Source organism: Labrus mixtus, chromosome 11 (genome assembly GCF_963584025.1).
Source record: "Labrus mixtus chromosome 11, fLabMix1.1, whole genome shotgun sequence".
Lineage (NCBI taxonomy): Eukaryota > Metazoa > Chordata > Actinopteri > Labriformes > Labridae > Labrus > Labrus mixtus.
In genome coordinates, this window is record NC_083622.1 from 9757768 (window position 1) to 9773384 (window position 15617).

General features: G+C 41.4%; 1 protein-coding gene across 1 annotated transcript in view; it reads right to left on the reverse strand.

The window, feature by feature from the left end:
- Window positions 1-15617, reverse strand: part of LOC132983538 (inactive phospholipase C-like protein 2) — a 49949-nt gene that overhangs the window by 19750 nt on the left and 14582 nt on the right. Inside the window, exons 2-3 of the mRNA XM_061049881.1 lie at window positions 4519-7002; window positions 3263-3466 (exon numbers count right to left, since the gene is read on the reverse strand). Coding sequence (XP_060905864.1) covers window positions 3263-3466; window positions 4519-7002 — 2688 coding nt within the window. The remainder of the gene's footprint in view (window positions 1-3262; window positions 3467-4518; window positions 7003-15617) is intronic.

The following is a 15617-nucleotide window of genomic DNA, read 5'->3' on the forward strand; positions in this document are numbered from 1 at the left end:
GTTAATCCAACATACACACTGTGCAACTGTTAGAACTACTTGAAATACTCTCTTTACCAAATGTGCATAAATCCCCAATGGATGCTTTTGTTATTCCTGGCACGGATATTTTAAGATATTTAATAGATGTTTTGAAAACTGAAACGACAGTATGTATGTGTGACCTACTTTTACAGACTTTCATCGTGAGTAGGAACCGTTAGACGTGTCACAGACTTTAAGTATAATGACACTTTCTGACTTCCTCAAAAACTGTTGGTTTGTTTTTTCTAATCTCTAAATTCTCTAAATTATATATCTACTGCTCTAAATGAATGGTGGAGGAAACACTGGAGTCCATCTCTGATATTGTGTATTCCAATGCGCGACAGATACGGTTTCACTACACCCATGTAGTGAATCACCATGTAATGTTACGAGCAGTCATGACTAAGTGATTGTGGCTGTTTGTGTCACTCTGCAGCTGCAGCTGTCGTACATGTTGCGATTACTTCCCTGATGGGAGCAGAAATTAACGCCTTGGTGGCTGACGAAGCGTCTAAAATGTATTTAAAGTCTCATTGTGAGGTGTGTGGGTGGTATTTGCCCCATTTGAACACTCAACACTACTATTACTATAATTATTGGTGGTATTTAACAGAAGACACAGATGCTTACATAGTTTGAGGGTGATGTGATCATGGCGATACCAAGGTAAATAAGCAATGTCGATATATTTATATATAGATCAAATGATTAGAAAAAGGATATTGCTGTCGGAACAAACAATGAATAGCATATGGGCTTTGTTTTGTCCTTGGTTCAGTGTTTCAAAGTGTATTCATTCCATTCTCATCTCTATTTACAGACGGTGCCCTTAGTTCATCTGTTGTGAACAAAAACAGAAAACAGACCACATTATCTAAGACCGCAAGCTGGCTTCGTGCTGAGTCTCTCCACCTTTTTCTCAGCGCTCCAATGGACAGGGAATGAGACCTAGATTCTTTCTGGGCAATTAGGGAGCCAGAGCCTGCTTACTCCCTGGGGCTGAGTTTTGACACAGTGCCTGAATTCTAATTTTACTGTTCCATACATTATTTAGAACTCTTTTAAGTTTGATTTTCCTCATTTCATTTATGCCTCTTTACCTGCCAGCTTGTCTTCAGCTGTGCACCTTTCTGCTCCACGTCTCCTCTGGCACTCTGCTGATGATCAAGGCCTGTAGCTTCAGACCACTTAAGCCCTTGCTCTTAATTTATTCGTTTCTGCTCCCTAAACACCCGTCGGTTTCCTCCTTTCTTCCCTTCAACTCAATCTCCCTGCCGCTCTTTCCATCAGAGCCAATTACGTAGCCCTCCACTCCTGAGTCTGAATGGACCAGAGGGGTCACCTTAATCGGTCTGCGCCTGAGTTGTTTCAGCATCATCCCTCTTCAGATATCCATCTTCTAGTCCCAAGGGAGTTTGTTGTAAAAATAACACTGAACAGTGGGTTTCTCGTTGTTTTGTTTTTATAACAAGTCAAATTACATGTGACATTTCTATAAACTCTGTAGGTGTGTCAAGAGGTCTGTGAAGTGTAACTAAAACAAAATTATTTGCATGACCAAGACAATGTGTGCCAATGCCCTCATGTTTTCCCCTAATCGTGTGTTCTCCCTTTGTGTGTACTTTAAATGTGAGAGGCAAGAAAAAAGCTATGCTCACACAATGATGCCTAACAGTGTATTATATAACACGGATGAAAAAAATGGAAAGAATATAAATCAATCTTATGGAACATTCAAAGTAGTTCATGTTTTGCTCTGGTTGGAAATGTGCAGGCTGTTTCAGCTTCCTCTCTGAATTTGTGTTGGAAAGTCAACTTTTTCATAGTGTGCTGAGAATCAATTTAAGAGAACAGGATGTTTTTAAGGAGAATGGTTTTGTCTGGGAATAGTCACGATAGCATGTTGCATAACTTGTGAACATTGATTTTATTACTTAACAGAGCTCCAGCCTAATTACCTAACCATCTCTGTGACCTCATTAAGTCCAGTAGAGCAGAATGTATTGATCTGATTGGAGTCCGAGGTAGTTGGGTCTTGGTTAGGTCGTTTTTCTTTTCCCTTTAACGGCTGGATATACTGTATGGGTAGATGCAGAGAAAGCACTGTGATCAAATGTCTCCTAACTCTGCTGAGTAGCATTGTACTCTTTTAGGTTTTATATCAAGTAAATCTTTGATAACAGGTCAGTAATTTGTCTCTTCTTCTTCTGTGCTTTTAAAGGAGCAATATGTAACTGTGAAGTTACATATTGCTCCTTGCAAACCTAGCGTTTAAAATTGGTAATGCAGTCCATTGGTAATGGTAATGTGGGCGGCAGTAGCTCAGTCTGTAGGGACTTGGGTTGGGAATCGGAGGGTCACCGGTTCAGGTCCCGGCACGGACCAAGTCCGGAAATTGGTCTGGTAGCTGGAGAGTCCACTTCCTGAGCACTGCCGAGGTGCCCTTGAGCAAGGCACCCAACCCCCCCCCCCCCCCCCCCCCCCCCCCCCCCCCCCACCAGCTCAGGAGCGCCCACTGTGGGCAGCCCCCTCACTCTGAGACCTCTCCATTAGTGCATGTCCATAGGATCCTGTTTGTGCATGTGTGTGTATTTCGGCCTATGTTTGTGTAGCATGTTAACTAGACAGAGTGTAAAAACGAATTTCCCCTCGCGGGATCAATAAAGTATAAATTATTATAAAATATTGGAGAGAGCTGTCTCTCCCCGCCCCCTCCTCTTTAGAGTCGATGCTCATGCAGGTTGCCATTTCGCAGAGAATGAAGCTTCAGTGTTTAGCCAGCTCTGCATCGGTCTGTAAAACTTTCTTCGTTCTAATTTCTCTCCATTTTTCAAAAGCATCTCCAATATTGATCCTAGTTTGAGCATGTTTCTGCTCGTGGAGCTTATTAGAAACATGCAGAGGCTTTTTAGGTCAGGTACAATCACTTCTATCTGAACCAGTTCTCTTGCCCGCTTCCATCGCTGCAACACCTGTTGGTTTGACCTGATAACTGGTCTCATATCTGGCAAAGTGAGGGGCGTCCAAAAAAGCCATGTGGGGGTGCCTTAAATCCGCCTACCTTCTCTGGTCAAAACAAATACAGACCATTTAAGACCAGAATCTAAACTTAGAAGGAGGACATACTGGCTGCTGCATTGTTGTCAGAGAAGCCAGCACTTCAACATAGCATGTTTTTAAACATGGTATTTTTAATGTGCATATACAGTGATTAGCTTTACCTAAGGCTACTCACCAGCTCATACGTGGTGACGACTTTCTTCAGGACCTCTGGTAGCAGACCCTGGGGCTCCATGTTGGGGTACTGGTCATTGAGGTTAAAAACCACAAGAGGGATGTTGTCAGGTCCAGTCAGTCGAGGGGACAGGGCCAAAATGCACTGCTTCAGGTTAGCCACAGCTGAAAGGCCACACAGCTCTTTAAAGGACACAATGGCATTCTGCAGAGAGAAGACAGAAATTACAGCTGGACCTGTATGCAGGTATTCTGTTTTAAACTGACATGCAAAGTAACATTTCTGTTGAAGAGATACAGTATAACTCAATATCCCATGGTGCTAAAATCTAACATTGATCTGCAATGAATAACCACGAGCTGAGAGAGTAGCAGTCTGTCAGAGGAAGTGGCTGTGAGCTCACTCAGTACCTGTGAGAACTTTCATTTTGGCACTTGTAAGCTACTCATAAACACTCAGTCCACTTGGACTGACACCAGTTTTTATGGAAGTGGAACACACACGCACACACACACGCACACGCACACGCACACACACACGCACACACACACACACACACACACACACACACACACACACACACACACACACACACACACACACACACACACACACACACACACACACACACACACACACACACACACACACACAAAGCCTAGCCTTCCTGTGAAAGGCCAAATTTAAACCCAATATAAACAACTGGAGGGACAAACTGTGACAGGACGGCCAAGATGTGTTATATTCTCAAGGCCAGCGGCTTGTTATCACACAATGATTGTAATATAAACAGGACTACCAAAATAAATCCTAATACAATGCCTGAGGACACACAACATGAGACCAACCACAAAGTGTTGTGATACTCCAGTAAAGTGTTGTGTTCCTTTACAGCCTTCAAAAGGGATGAAATCCATAAACTACGTCCATTTAACCCCATGAAATAGAGTTACAACAAAGCTTTGTGAGATCTGTGGAACCTGAGATTACTTACTTTGAGAAAAGGACAGAAAAGTGCGATATGATCATCCTTAATTCCCTGCAATTGTTTTGACGTTTGCACAACACATAAGGATTAAATCAAATCTGATCAAGTCAAGCCTGGTGGTTTTGTGTTTCTCTGTCCAGAGCAGGAGCTGTTTTTTAGATGCACGAGTTTGTAATAAATCTGTCAATAATCTTCAATTTTACCAGTTACCACAATTGTTGGCTCAGTCGTGCACACATTTCAGAGGAGTTTGATTTCAGTGTCTTACCTGCATGTTTTCTCTGAGGTCCGTCGCCTCTCTCAGGGGCAGCATGGCTGTTTTGAAGACATCATCCACAGCCTTGATCAATAGCACTCTCATGCTGGCATACTCTCTACTCCTCTTGCCCTTTCGTACAGACAGTCCCCTTTTGTGTGGTTTGCCGCCTCCTCTTCGATTGGTGATGGCCACATGAACAAACAACAATGTATGTGGCAGTACCTCCCCTGTCAAAGATTGTAGTGGTACATGGCGAAAACCTGGCTGGAGACACTCAAAGGGGATTGTATACTGGCCGATAAATTCATCACCAATATAGTCGTCATCAAGAACCACAAAGCGCACCATAGCAAGCTCGGGGAGATTTATCTGAAACTCAAAGCTCTCATCAAACAAGGGGTTGTCACCATTCTGGTTGACCGTTTTAGTCCTTTGTTCAGCACAATCAGCAGGAATGCCGTGTATTTCCACATACACGTAGGGGTCCACTACATCGCCTTTGGCACCTGAGCCTTTGGGTTTTGGAAAGTTTTGTCCACTGATGATCTTTATGTGTAAGAGCTGTGGAGAAACACCAGGCACTGAATCTTTAGTGTTGGCACTAAAATATGAAACCTGCTCCCTCATGATCGCCGGACGCAGCACAAAGCCGCAGTTCCCATTCTGACGGAACCAGCCGATGTTTAAGTCCATCATCAGGCCGGGCGTCTGATAGTTCATTGCCACAATCTGGCAACCACACTTCCAGAAATCTTGTGGGTTCATGTTGCTGGAGTCTATGCGCATGGGGCTGGGGTAAACTCGCGCAAGGAACTTCTTATTGTAGTTGACAAAGTCACCTGGGAAGTCGCTAGCACAGCGACTTGCAAAGACCTCATTGAAAGAGCAGAGCTCCCATTGCTTCTGGCTCTGAAAAGATGTTGGGAAGTCTTTGAACTCCACAGACTTACATAATGTCACTAAATCAGAGAGGTCCTTGGACAGCTGGAATTTTTTGGATGCAATAGTCTGTTGTTCCGCAGATTCGATGCTCATCCTTTGAGACATCTCTGCCCCCTCGTCTTCATCGGTCACCTCACCTTCTGAAGCAGTGCAGTGTGTGCTCAGTTTCTTACCCTTGAGCAGTATCTTTCCCTTCAGTTCAAAGGGAGAGGGGAGATAACAGTCCTCAGGTTTTGGATGATCTAGATGAATCTTGTCTCCAAGGATCTTTTTAAGGTGCTGGAACATGACTCTCTGCTGCTTCAGGGAGCAATGGTTTTCTAAACACAGTATCAGTGGGAACTCTGATGCAACAAATGCATACTTATTGATGACGTCAATTACACTGCGAAAAACAATCTGTGATGTCATTGTGTGACCGGTGTAAATAACAGGTTCATTATCAGGCCCATCCCACACATCCAGTTCTACACTGCGACAACCCATCTTAAGGGCGCGGATGTATCCTGTCACATCAGAGGGACCTCTGAACTGGTCTTCTATCAGGTAAGTGTTGTGGGATGAATTGATGTAATAGTGGGACAACGGCTGGTTCATGTCTTGACATACAGTTTTATGTTCTGGGTCAAAAATATGGCACTCTGAAGACATTAGATAGTTGGTGAATCCATCAAGAGAAAGCCAACCCTTTAGCTGGCCCTCTTTAGATGGTTCATATTTCTGAATTACTTCTAGGCTGGTGTCTTCACTGACTTGTGCCATACCCTGCTCTGCCTCCAGAAATATCATCAAGTCCTTGGTATCCAGAAATTCTTTGTTACTGGAAAACTGAACAAAGAGGAAATAAATTTCTGGTCTGGTGCAAAGATCGTGAAAGACCTCAATAAACTCGTCCCTGGTCACATCAGAACCTGCTTTGTCCTTGGCTTTGTGAAGCTCCTTAAATTTCAGTTCTATTTTCACATTTTTAATTCCAGGGCTTAGATTTTTGACTAGCTGCACAGCAGCACATATTGTTATTTGTTTGCTGTTGTTGCCATCTGCCTCATCAAAAAGTTCCCCTAGCCAAGATGAGCGCATGTTGTTTTGACTGCTTTCTATCATATTCAATGTATGTTTCCCATAGGAGATCAGGTACCTAAGCCCTGTAACCCAGATGTTTGCTACATCTGCAGTGTTTGCCACCAAGTCCAGTGACTCGTAGTTCTCCCCAAAGATGACTGAGAAAGCACAGTCCTCTGATATCTGATCATAAGTTCCGTTAGTTCTAAACGTGTCTGTATTTTTCCCTGTGCGAACCTCCTTGATGGATTTAACGTCAATTTTAGCCTTTTCTGATTCCTTTTTGGAAGGCTCCCATCTCAAAGACTGCATGTCGGCATCAAGGAGAAAGTATCGGTGGTAAACCCGTGAATTGGATCGCACTTTCTTCAGCTCGGAGCCATCCACCATGGCACTGATACAGTCACTTGCACTGCTGATTTTCTTCTCAGTGGGCATGCTGCTAAAAGATACCGTCTTCTTTCTTTCTTTACGTTGTCTTGATCCATCCTGCAGGGGAAAAAAACAGAACAAAGTGCTTGATTAAAGATCAATTCAGAGAAGTTGAATGGTTAATAACGCTAAGTGATTTATACAGCATAACACTTCAAATACATTTTTCATCATGTCTCATCTTGTTAAGTTACATAAAACACGTCTGTTAAGCTGTATAAAGACATGTTCTTTTTGTTTTTTTCCTTTTTATAAACAAGGCAGCAGATAAGGATGAATGGATGCTTTGGTTCTTGACATTGGCTTGAAAAAGATGAACAGAGTTTTAAAGGATGTATTTTATGTTAAATGTTTTACAAATGTCATGTAGCTGCAGGAGCTGGGGATCCAACCCACAACCTTATGGTTGAGAGACAACCGACTCTGCCAACTGAGCCCCTGTGGAAATTAACCTTGTTTGTTTAAATAAAAGTCTGCTCAAAGCGCTGACAAATATGTCCATTATAGTTTGTTTTTTACAAACTTAAATCAGATTTAGGGCCACCATTTTTTCAAGATACCTCTTGCCTGATCACCACAACAAGCATGTGTTAAATTAAATGTCAGCTCAAAACTGAATGTATTTATTTCATGTTTATTTGTATAGGGATAAGTATGGAGCAAGTAAGCCGTTGCCACACACTACAGCATTTGTAGCCTAAGCTAATTTGCAATGCTCGTCCCTAGATGGGTCTTTACAATACATAGTCAACCATAGATACACATAAAACCTAAGCAAGAAAGCAAGCAAAACAATAAACAGAGAGAACATTACAGGATACAAACGATCATACATTAGAATACTTATGTAATGTATGTAATCATTTAAGTACGACAAATGCTTTTTAAACTCTGCATATGATATTCTGTTGTCAAGTTTTAAACAACAACACCAAATCCAGGTTAGACTCTTCTCTACAGAAGAATACAAGAGAACCCAACATCCTGTCTGCTCTGATGTTTGCATGTCAAGCCTTGCCCTTCCATATTGGTTCCCCTTAGTTGCCTCTGAACATTTGCTTAGCTGAATCACAGCAGCAACTCTCTTGGGTGACTTAAGGTACCTGTCACTGTATATCAGGAGATACAAGAGAAAATCTCCCCCCAGGAGAGTATCGCCCACACAAATCCAGACATCTACAGCAGCCACATTCCCGACATTTCCAATGAACCCTGCTCATTCTGGAGCAGCGAGTTCCTTCAGCACAACAACATCACTTTATATTTGGGATTACACAAACTCATTTCACAAATTTTGAACCAGCCAAACCCGACTCCTTGTTAATCATTGTGTGGCAGTTTAATGGTACCACTCCGTACAAAAGCAATTAATCATTTTGTCAAGTATGTGATGTTGCCAAGTTCAAAATTCCTGAGGCTGCACTTCTGCAGAAACCCTTGATCCTTATTTTCTTTTGGGGGTTTGATGAAATGTAACACCTTCACAATCTGTATGTAGTGTAGTCAAACTGAGGTGTGCATACCACACACATCACTGTGTCAAACAAAGACAGGCAAAGTAACAAAACATTTCAACATTCAAATAATAGGAAGGATGGATGGGATAATGTGTTTGTTTCAATACTGTCTGGATCTACACATCCATGTCTCTTTCACACATCCTTCCTCTGACATTTACATCCTCATCCTCATCCCAACTGCCCACAAGCTAAGCAGCGCAGCGCACCGTTTTTGCACACCATTTCTATTTTCCACTCTGTCGCTCGCATAAACGGACGAAGAACGAGGAAATAGGTGGCTCTACAAGGCACTGATAATCGCTTTTCTCACTCAAGGGTTAGTAAATTTGACGCCATGGACTAATGCGTTTTCACAGAATCACCTTTAATGGGAATATTTATGCAGGTTTTTTCATAAATTCTCCTTTTAGTCTTTTGCCTGACTTGTTACCATTTCTCCTACAGTCTCCTCACACTTTCGTGTATCAGTGCTTTCTGTTAAAGAGACACACACATAGGGATAAGCTGGGCTACATCATGCTTGTTTGCAATTGGACAAAATGTAACAGGAAATGAATCCTGACTTACAGAACAGTCTGCTGCAGAGAACAGAGTCTAAGTCTGTCTATTTGTTTTCTTAATTAAGACATCCATTCAGTTGTATTATTGTATGTCATCAAGCATGAGATGTGCAGAGGACGGAAGCCAAGGAGGCCTGAACAATTTCATCCCAACAAGCAACACAACTCAAATACAATCAAGTGAAATAATAAGCAGATCCACTGAAGCCTGTAAGTGGGCAATTCTGCAATAACAGAAGGACAAATAATATCATGTCAGATTGTTTTTTTCAACATGAATTCATCATTATAAAGCCCATCTGTGCGTTAAAGTCTGTTGCTGAATCACAAAGACTGGCACATTCACTGTGACTTGAAGAGTCTAACACATCTCCATATATGGACCGTGTCTTGTTAGACGTAAACATACTGATCATGTTCTTTTACACAGTCTGCTGCCTATAGGGAGTTCATTACATAAAAGGGAGCTTAAAAACTTTAATGCATGACTGCAGATAATCCTTATGATTTCAGGCAAGAATGTTGGCCTTCATGTTAACCTTGAGTTATGGACCCGTCTTCCTCATTGAAACCTTTGCTTCCTGCTGTATAGCCAGGGCTGCCATGCCAGGCATTCTCCTCAGGATTTCCTTCTGCTTCCTTAAGCAAAACTAGAAAACAATGCCGCACACACCCAGCTCTGTCTTAACATTGTTATTATTTCCTGTGGAGACTGTTTCTTATGAAACATTCCTTTTTCGGCCTTTGTTGGAAGTCAAAAGGCCCAGGGTGTTGCCTTTGCAATGAGAATAGCTTTATTAGCCCTTAAATGGTGCAGAGAAAGACCTTCATCAGATAGTCTATTCATAGCTCTATCAGATATTCATTCTTCCAAACATAAATAATACAAATCATCTCCATTAATCTGCACTTCTTGAGGTTCTACAATACATTCTATCTTTGAAGTGGATTATGATCAGGGTTTTTAACGTTTTTGTTTAGCCATGTGAAAGTGACGAACCTAGACAAGCTTAGAAAGGAAATATGTGAAATGTCTGAGTGATAGCAACAGCACAGCCTCTCTTGACAAAGACCAAGAAATATTTTTTAAAGCTCAAAGAAAGTCGATTACAGACCTATAACTCTCCGGTATCATCAAGTCATTGTTTTGATTGAGAGCCCCCTGGTGGTGGATTTTACATACTGTTTAACTTAAATACTTTTGAGCCACTTTGTGTATGGATGATCGCCATGTCTCACCACGACACGGCAGCTTTCAGTGACGGCTTGCCTCAGTCATGAGCGGTACACTCGCTTAACAGATAACTAGCATGTCTGCTGTTTGATTGTATATTGTCATCTACAAGTCTAAACCCCACATGAGACGATCCCACTTTTCTCAGGTGTGTTTCAAGGAAAGAAGCCCTGTCTTATATTTGGTTTAATAAGTTAGTTTGATTGAGAATCTATATTAGTTCCAAAGGGCAGGGTGTTTGTCATGAAAGGGTGTGAGAAAAAAACATTTTGTAAGAACTTACAAGAACACGCTGAGTCATTGGTATTGACCAACAACCTCATTTCCACTTGATGTTTAACCACCAGTTTATTAATCAATACTGTAAGTGGAGAGGACACTGCGTTATTAGTGGTAAACATCCCAAAACAACAAACTATGCAGCCACACGGTTTCTAATAAATGAGAAATTATCTTATACAATGGCAAGGAAACAAAGCTGGAGTCTTTATGGCCCTGCAAAGAGAATCTTTGCATAGTTAGGCCTTACGCTGCACATTATCCATCAGGAGGTTTCATTTTCTTTTTAGTAATGTGCAGAAAAGAAAACCCCTCTTATGTTTGGAGAGCTAGTATTAAAAAATTATTTTAGGTGTTTGAATGTTATTTCATGATAAAGATAGAAAGACAGGACTAATCCAGGAAGGCTCAAGCAGACAGGGGAAGTAACTCTTTGCCTTTACATACAGTTTCCATATGGGCTTGGATTTTGTGAGTGTATGTTGACTCAGTCAGTGAAAATTATAGAGTGAGTCAGGCCGATGAAGACACAATGAGAAAGCTGGTTAATAACTTAGACACAATGTATATCTAACCGCTCACAGATCCCATCGGAATCTGAATCCCCTGCTGCACTGAATCCTGCGTTATTTTCAGGCTCAGTGAACAGTTATGAACTGAGTGTACAACCGAGGATATCACACTGGCCCCATTACTCCCTGCTCCACTGTCCTACCTACCTACATCCCAGACAACACACCATCTAGAGCTGTGCATCTTAACTGTTCTTATGATTGTATTCCAGTATGATTATCCTGTCAGCGTTTGGGTATCATGATGCATCAAGACGTGCTGCATCCTCAATTTTCTACATAACTGCACTTGGCTATTTTTCATCCATGAAGACAAGTAGTCAAATAAACATGATCTTCTTTATGATTTAGAAAGTGTGAATGCTGCAGGTATGAGAATCTCTGTGGCAGAAATCAATGTTAACATACATTTCTTTACAATGTAAACCAAAATAAATCAAATGTATTCCTCTAGCCGTGGAAAATCTACGAGCAACTTCAGCACGCAATAATTGATTCTGTTCTGTCACTGCATCAAAGCAGAATCATCCGCATTGCATACGGCTCTGGGGGTGCCCATAGCCTAGCGATTAGTGCATACGCCCCATATACAGAGGCTAAAGTCATCGAGAGTGGACGGTCCGGGTTCGAATCCAACCTGTGGCTTCATCCCTGCAGGTCTTTCCCCACTCTCTCTCTCTTCCCGGTTTCTGATTCTATCGCATGTCCTGTCTCTAGAATAAAAAATCTAGAATTTTCTTTTTTTTTTTTAAAAGGGCTCTATGTCAGCCTAAAATCTATCCTGATTGTTCCAATTTAACCGGGCACTCCTGGTGTCTATAAACATCTATTAAATGATCCCATTTCAAGGCCCCCTCTCTATAAAATTCAACATCGATGTCATAAAACAACCAATTCAATTTGGACACTGACATATTTCTTAAACTGGAAACATTCTGACATCTCATGCCCCTGCTGAACAATTTATTTCTGTCCTGATATCAAGGGTTAGAATTTATTCCTGTCCAGATATCAAGGGTTAGATGCTGAATCACTTCTAGCACTGGATTAGATTCTGGACTGCAGTAAAGTCAGCACCACTACCTAGCAGGCAAGCTGAGGCGACAGCATGGTTACTTAAGAAGCTCATAAATATCCCACAGCTCTAACTGTGGGATACCTACCTTTTTAAGGATTTCAAGTCCAACCCCAGAGTAAATAATAAAAGGGCTCACTAAGCTGGTTGCCACAAAAAAACGAGTTATCCTGAAGAGGGTCTTATATAGTAATCCTTAAAAACTTACTTAAAAGACAAAGAGAAGCAGCTAATTTCATTGAGACTTATAATGTGTTATATCATAATCAAAATGTCCATTATATTGTTTTAAACTTATTACTAGGGGTGTAACGGTACACAAACATTTTGGTTCGGTACGGTTCCAAGTTTTGAAGCTTCGGTTCGGTACATTTTCGGTACAGTAAAGGGACCTGATGCAACACTTTTTTTTTCTTTATTAGGAACACTTAGAATTTCCCTTTTACAAATTGGGCTAAGTGCAGCATCGACAGTTCAGACTTGTACACCTGCTCAGGTTACTTTTAAATTAAACATTGTAAAAAAAGTAAACTTATGCTGCATCCTTCAACCAAAAGAGTCTCCAATAAATAAGAGATATGAATGAAATAAAGTATTTTAGAATGAAATGAAGTAATTAATATAGCCTATATGTAAAAATATTTATTTTTAATTACAGTGACACCTTTTAGTTTATTAAGCCAAAAGTTTTTTGAATGCCCTTTGAGCACATAATAAACCTAATCACATCTGGGACAATATAGTTTCATCGCAGAATAATTAATATAGAGAAGCGGCATTTGTTATGGCTTTGGCCCGTTCAGAATTACTAGCAAAAGGCTGTCTGTTGGGGAGGGAAGGTGTTCATTCTATCATGCTGCAGGTTATGCTTCCACATAGACGTGTCTCCCCCTCCCCTTTTGCGCAGCAGCGCTGCTGGAGCGGGATCATCGCTGAAAATGAAAACGAAACTTAAGAGTAAGTCCGTAAAAAGAACTCCATCCCGGTTATATGCAACTATCCAAACCGAAAGGGCTCGAGGAACTAGTAATTGCAGAGTTTGCACAGTTTATGTTTGAACTTTTTTACAATTTACTAACTAAAAGTTGTGTCCCATACCGGCGGCTGCAGCCTTCCTTCACACTGAGGTGTGCTTCCACTTTGCGGTCTGTGTGGGAACACAGATTAAAGCACTTCTGTTCTGCGCGTACTCAGATCGGTCCGCGTGCGGACCAGACCGAAGGCCCTTTACCGAAACGGTCCGGTCCGAGTATGTGTACCTTTACACCCCTACTTATTACCATTTTAAAAGTGGCTTTAACATTAAAAAACATTGTCAGAATACTTCGAGTATCGAGTTTAAATCAAATGTTTACAGGATTACGCTTTTTGGCTTTTGGCCTTCAGGATGACCCCGATGAAAGCCACGTCGGTCTGATTTGTTAATAAAGTTGATCTTCTATACTACAAGTACTGCTGGAGCTTTTTCACCTCTAACTTGTTTATGATAACATGTGTTTATACTGAATATGAATTAGTGTAAGGAGCATTATATCTTTATCAATTAACTTCTATAGCGCAGTTCATAACAACTGTTATTTCAAGATCAAACAAAGCATTCTTTATCTTCCTGCAAGTTGTATCAACAAAAAACCAGACAGTGTTTAACCAGCTGAAATGTTCAATGGGCAGAGGAGACGAGGATGAAAACAACATCCAACAAATCTTTTATGTGGGACAAAGTGACAGGAGAGTAAGAGTGTGACAGAAAGAGCTTTGATAGACAAATAAAAACAAGAGCAATGAGTCACAAAGAATCCCTCCTGTTGATAGTAAGATAGGAAAAAAAAGATGATATAAAGACTTTTTTTTAAAAAGACTTTTAGAAATGGTGCTGAGACTCTCTGACTGCAACCACGATAACAATTTAAAAAACAAAATGATTGCAAAAGACACTATGATGAAGCTATCAAAGCCAAAACCATATCTAGAATTTTCCTTTAACCTGATTTAGTCGTCTCTGAAGTCTGGTCTATAAAACTTACTTTTAATATCTATTTCAGTGGGCTGCATCAATATACCACCACTATATTATACTGACACGTGCGATCATGACCGCCAATGCAGCCGCCACCAACCCCCAGTGCACGTGACCTGAAACAATTCAAAATTCACCTCCATTCGTTGTGTAGTGCAAGAAGCTGCTTTGCAAAGCGTGCTGGGATACATAGCAACGCAGCGCTGGCTGGTAGCAACACTTTTCAAAAGCATTTCTCCCTCAATAGGTCATAATAATGCATTTAAAGAAACGCAGTGGTACGCTGATAACTAATAAAGCTTGTTGGTGGTGCTGGTTTGATTGAAAAGATTCTTCAATTAAAAACAAGTGACCAGCAGTGGGCAGCGGGACTCAAGGCTAATAGGACGTGGGCTGTGGGTCTGTACTTCACAGCTATCAGCCTTACTGTAGGCTGAGAGCTCAACAACCATACGGGTGGACAGCAGGGTTACAAACTCCACATGGTGAAAACAGAAAAAGCTACACAGCTGCACAGAAACTGCACATGGTGGACATTTTTTTCTCCCTCCACTTGAATTTCCCCCCCAAAAAAAGACTGCATCTCATATTCCTGAGCAAATTGTATTCCAAATTTCACGGTACATGTGCACAAGCATTTTTTTCCCATGATGCAGTGTCATTGTCATGAGTGAAGTTGTAGATTTGTTTTAAAGGGAATATGCACACATGATAACATGTGAAATGAGAATAAATTTAAAGGGGTCATATTATGCTTTTTCTGGTTTTATATGCTCTTTAGTGTGTTTTCCAAGTGTCCTGTGCATGTTTAGGCACATCTATGTGCAAAAATTCAAAGTCCGCGGAAACGCAGCTTGCCCTACGTTCTCCTGTTAGCTGCAGCGTTAGCTGCAGCGTTAGCTGCATGTAACGCTCGGTTCTAGCCCCACTCGAAAACAATTTGCCAGTGTGACGTCTTGTCAGTGTGATATCACTGATCTAAGCCCATTGGGTCGTTGTGTCAAGCCCAGCAGCTCATGTTGCAAGCCCATTAACTTCTGTAGCACGCCCACGATATGTCGTAGCCTGCGGTAGCACAGTAGTGCTAATGTTTTTGCTCCCCTCGGAGCAAAAGTGGCTGCATTCCCAATATGGTAAAAGGGGCGTGACATTTCCGAGAACTGTGCTGAGCGACTGACCAATTACGGCAGAGCCGACAGGCCAACCAATCAGATCAGACTTGGCACACGTGGGGACTCTGAACGTGAGCACTTCAGAGCCTTAGACAGAGAGTCAGAAGCGAGCCGGTGCATGGAGCGGCAGAACATGCAAAACAGACACTTTTTTCGAACTTTAGCTATTGTGAACATACTTTAGTAGGTACATAGATTAAATATACGAACCCCAAAAAGGGCATAATATGACCTCTTTAAATC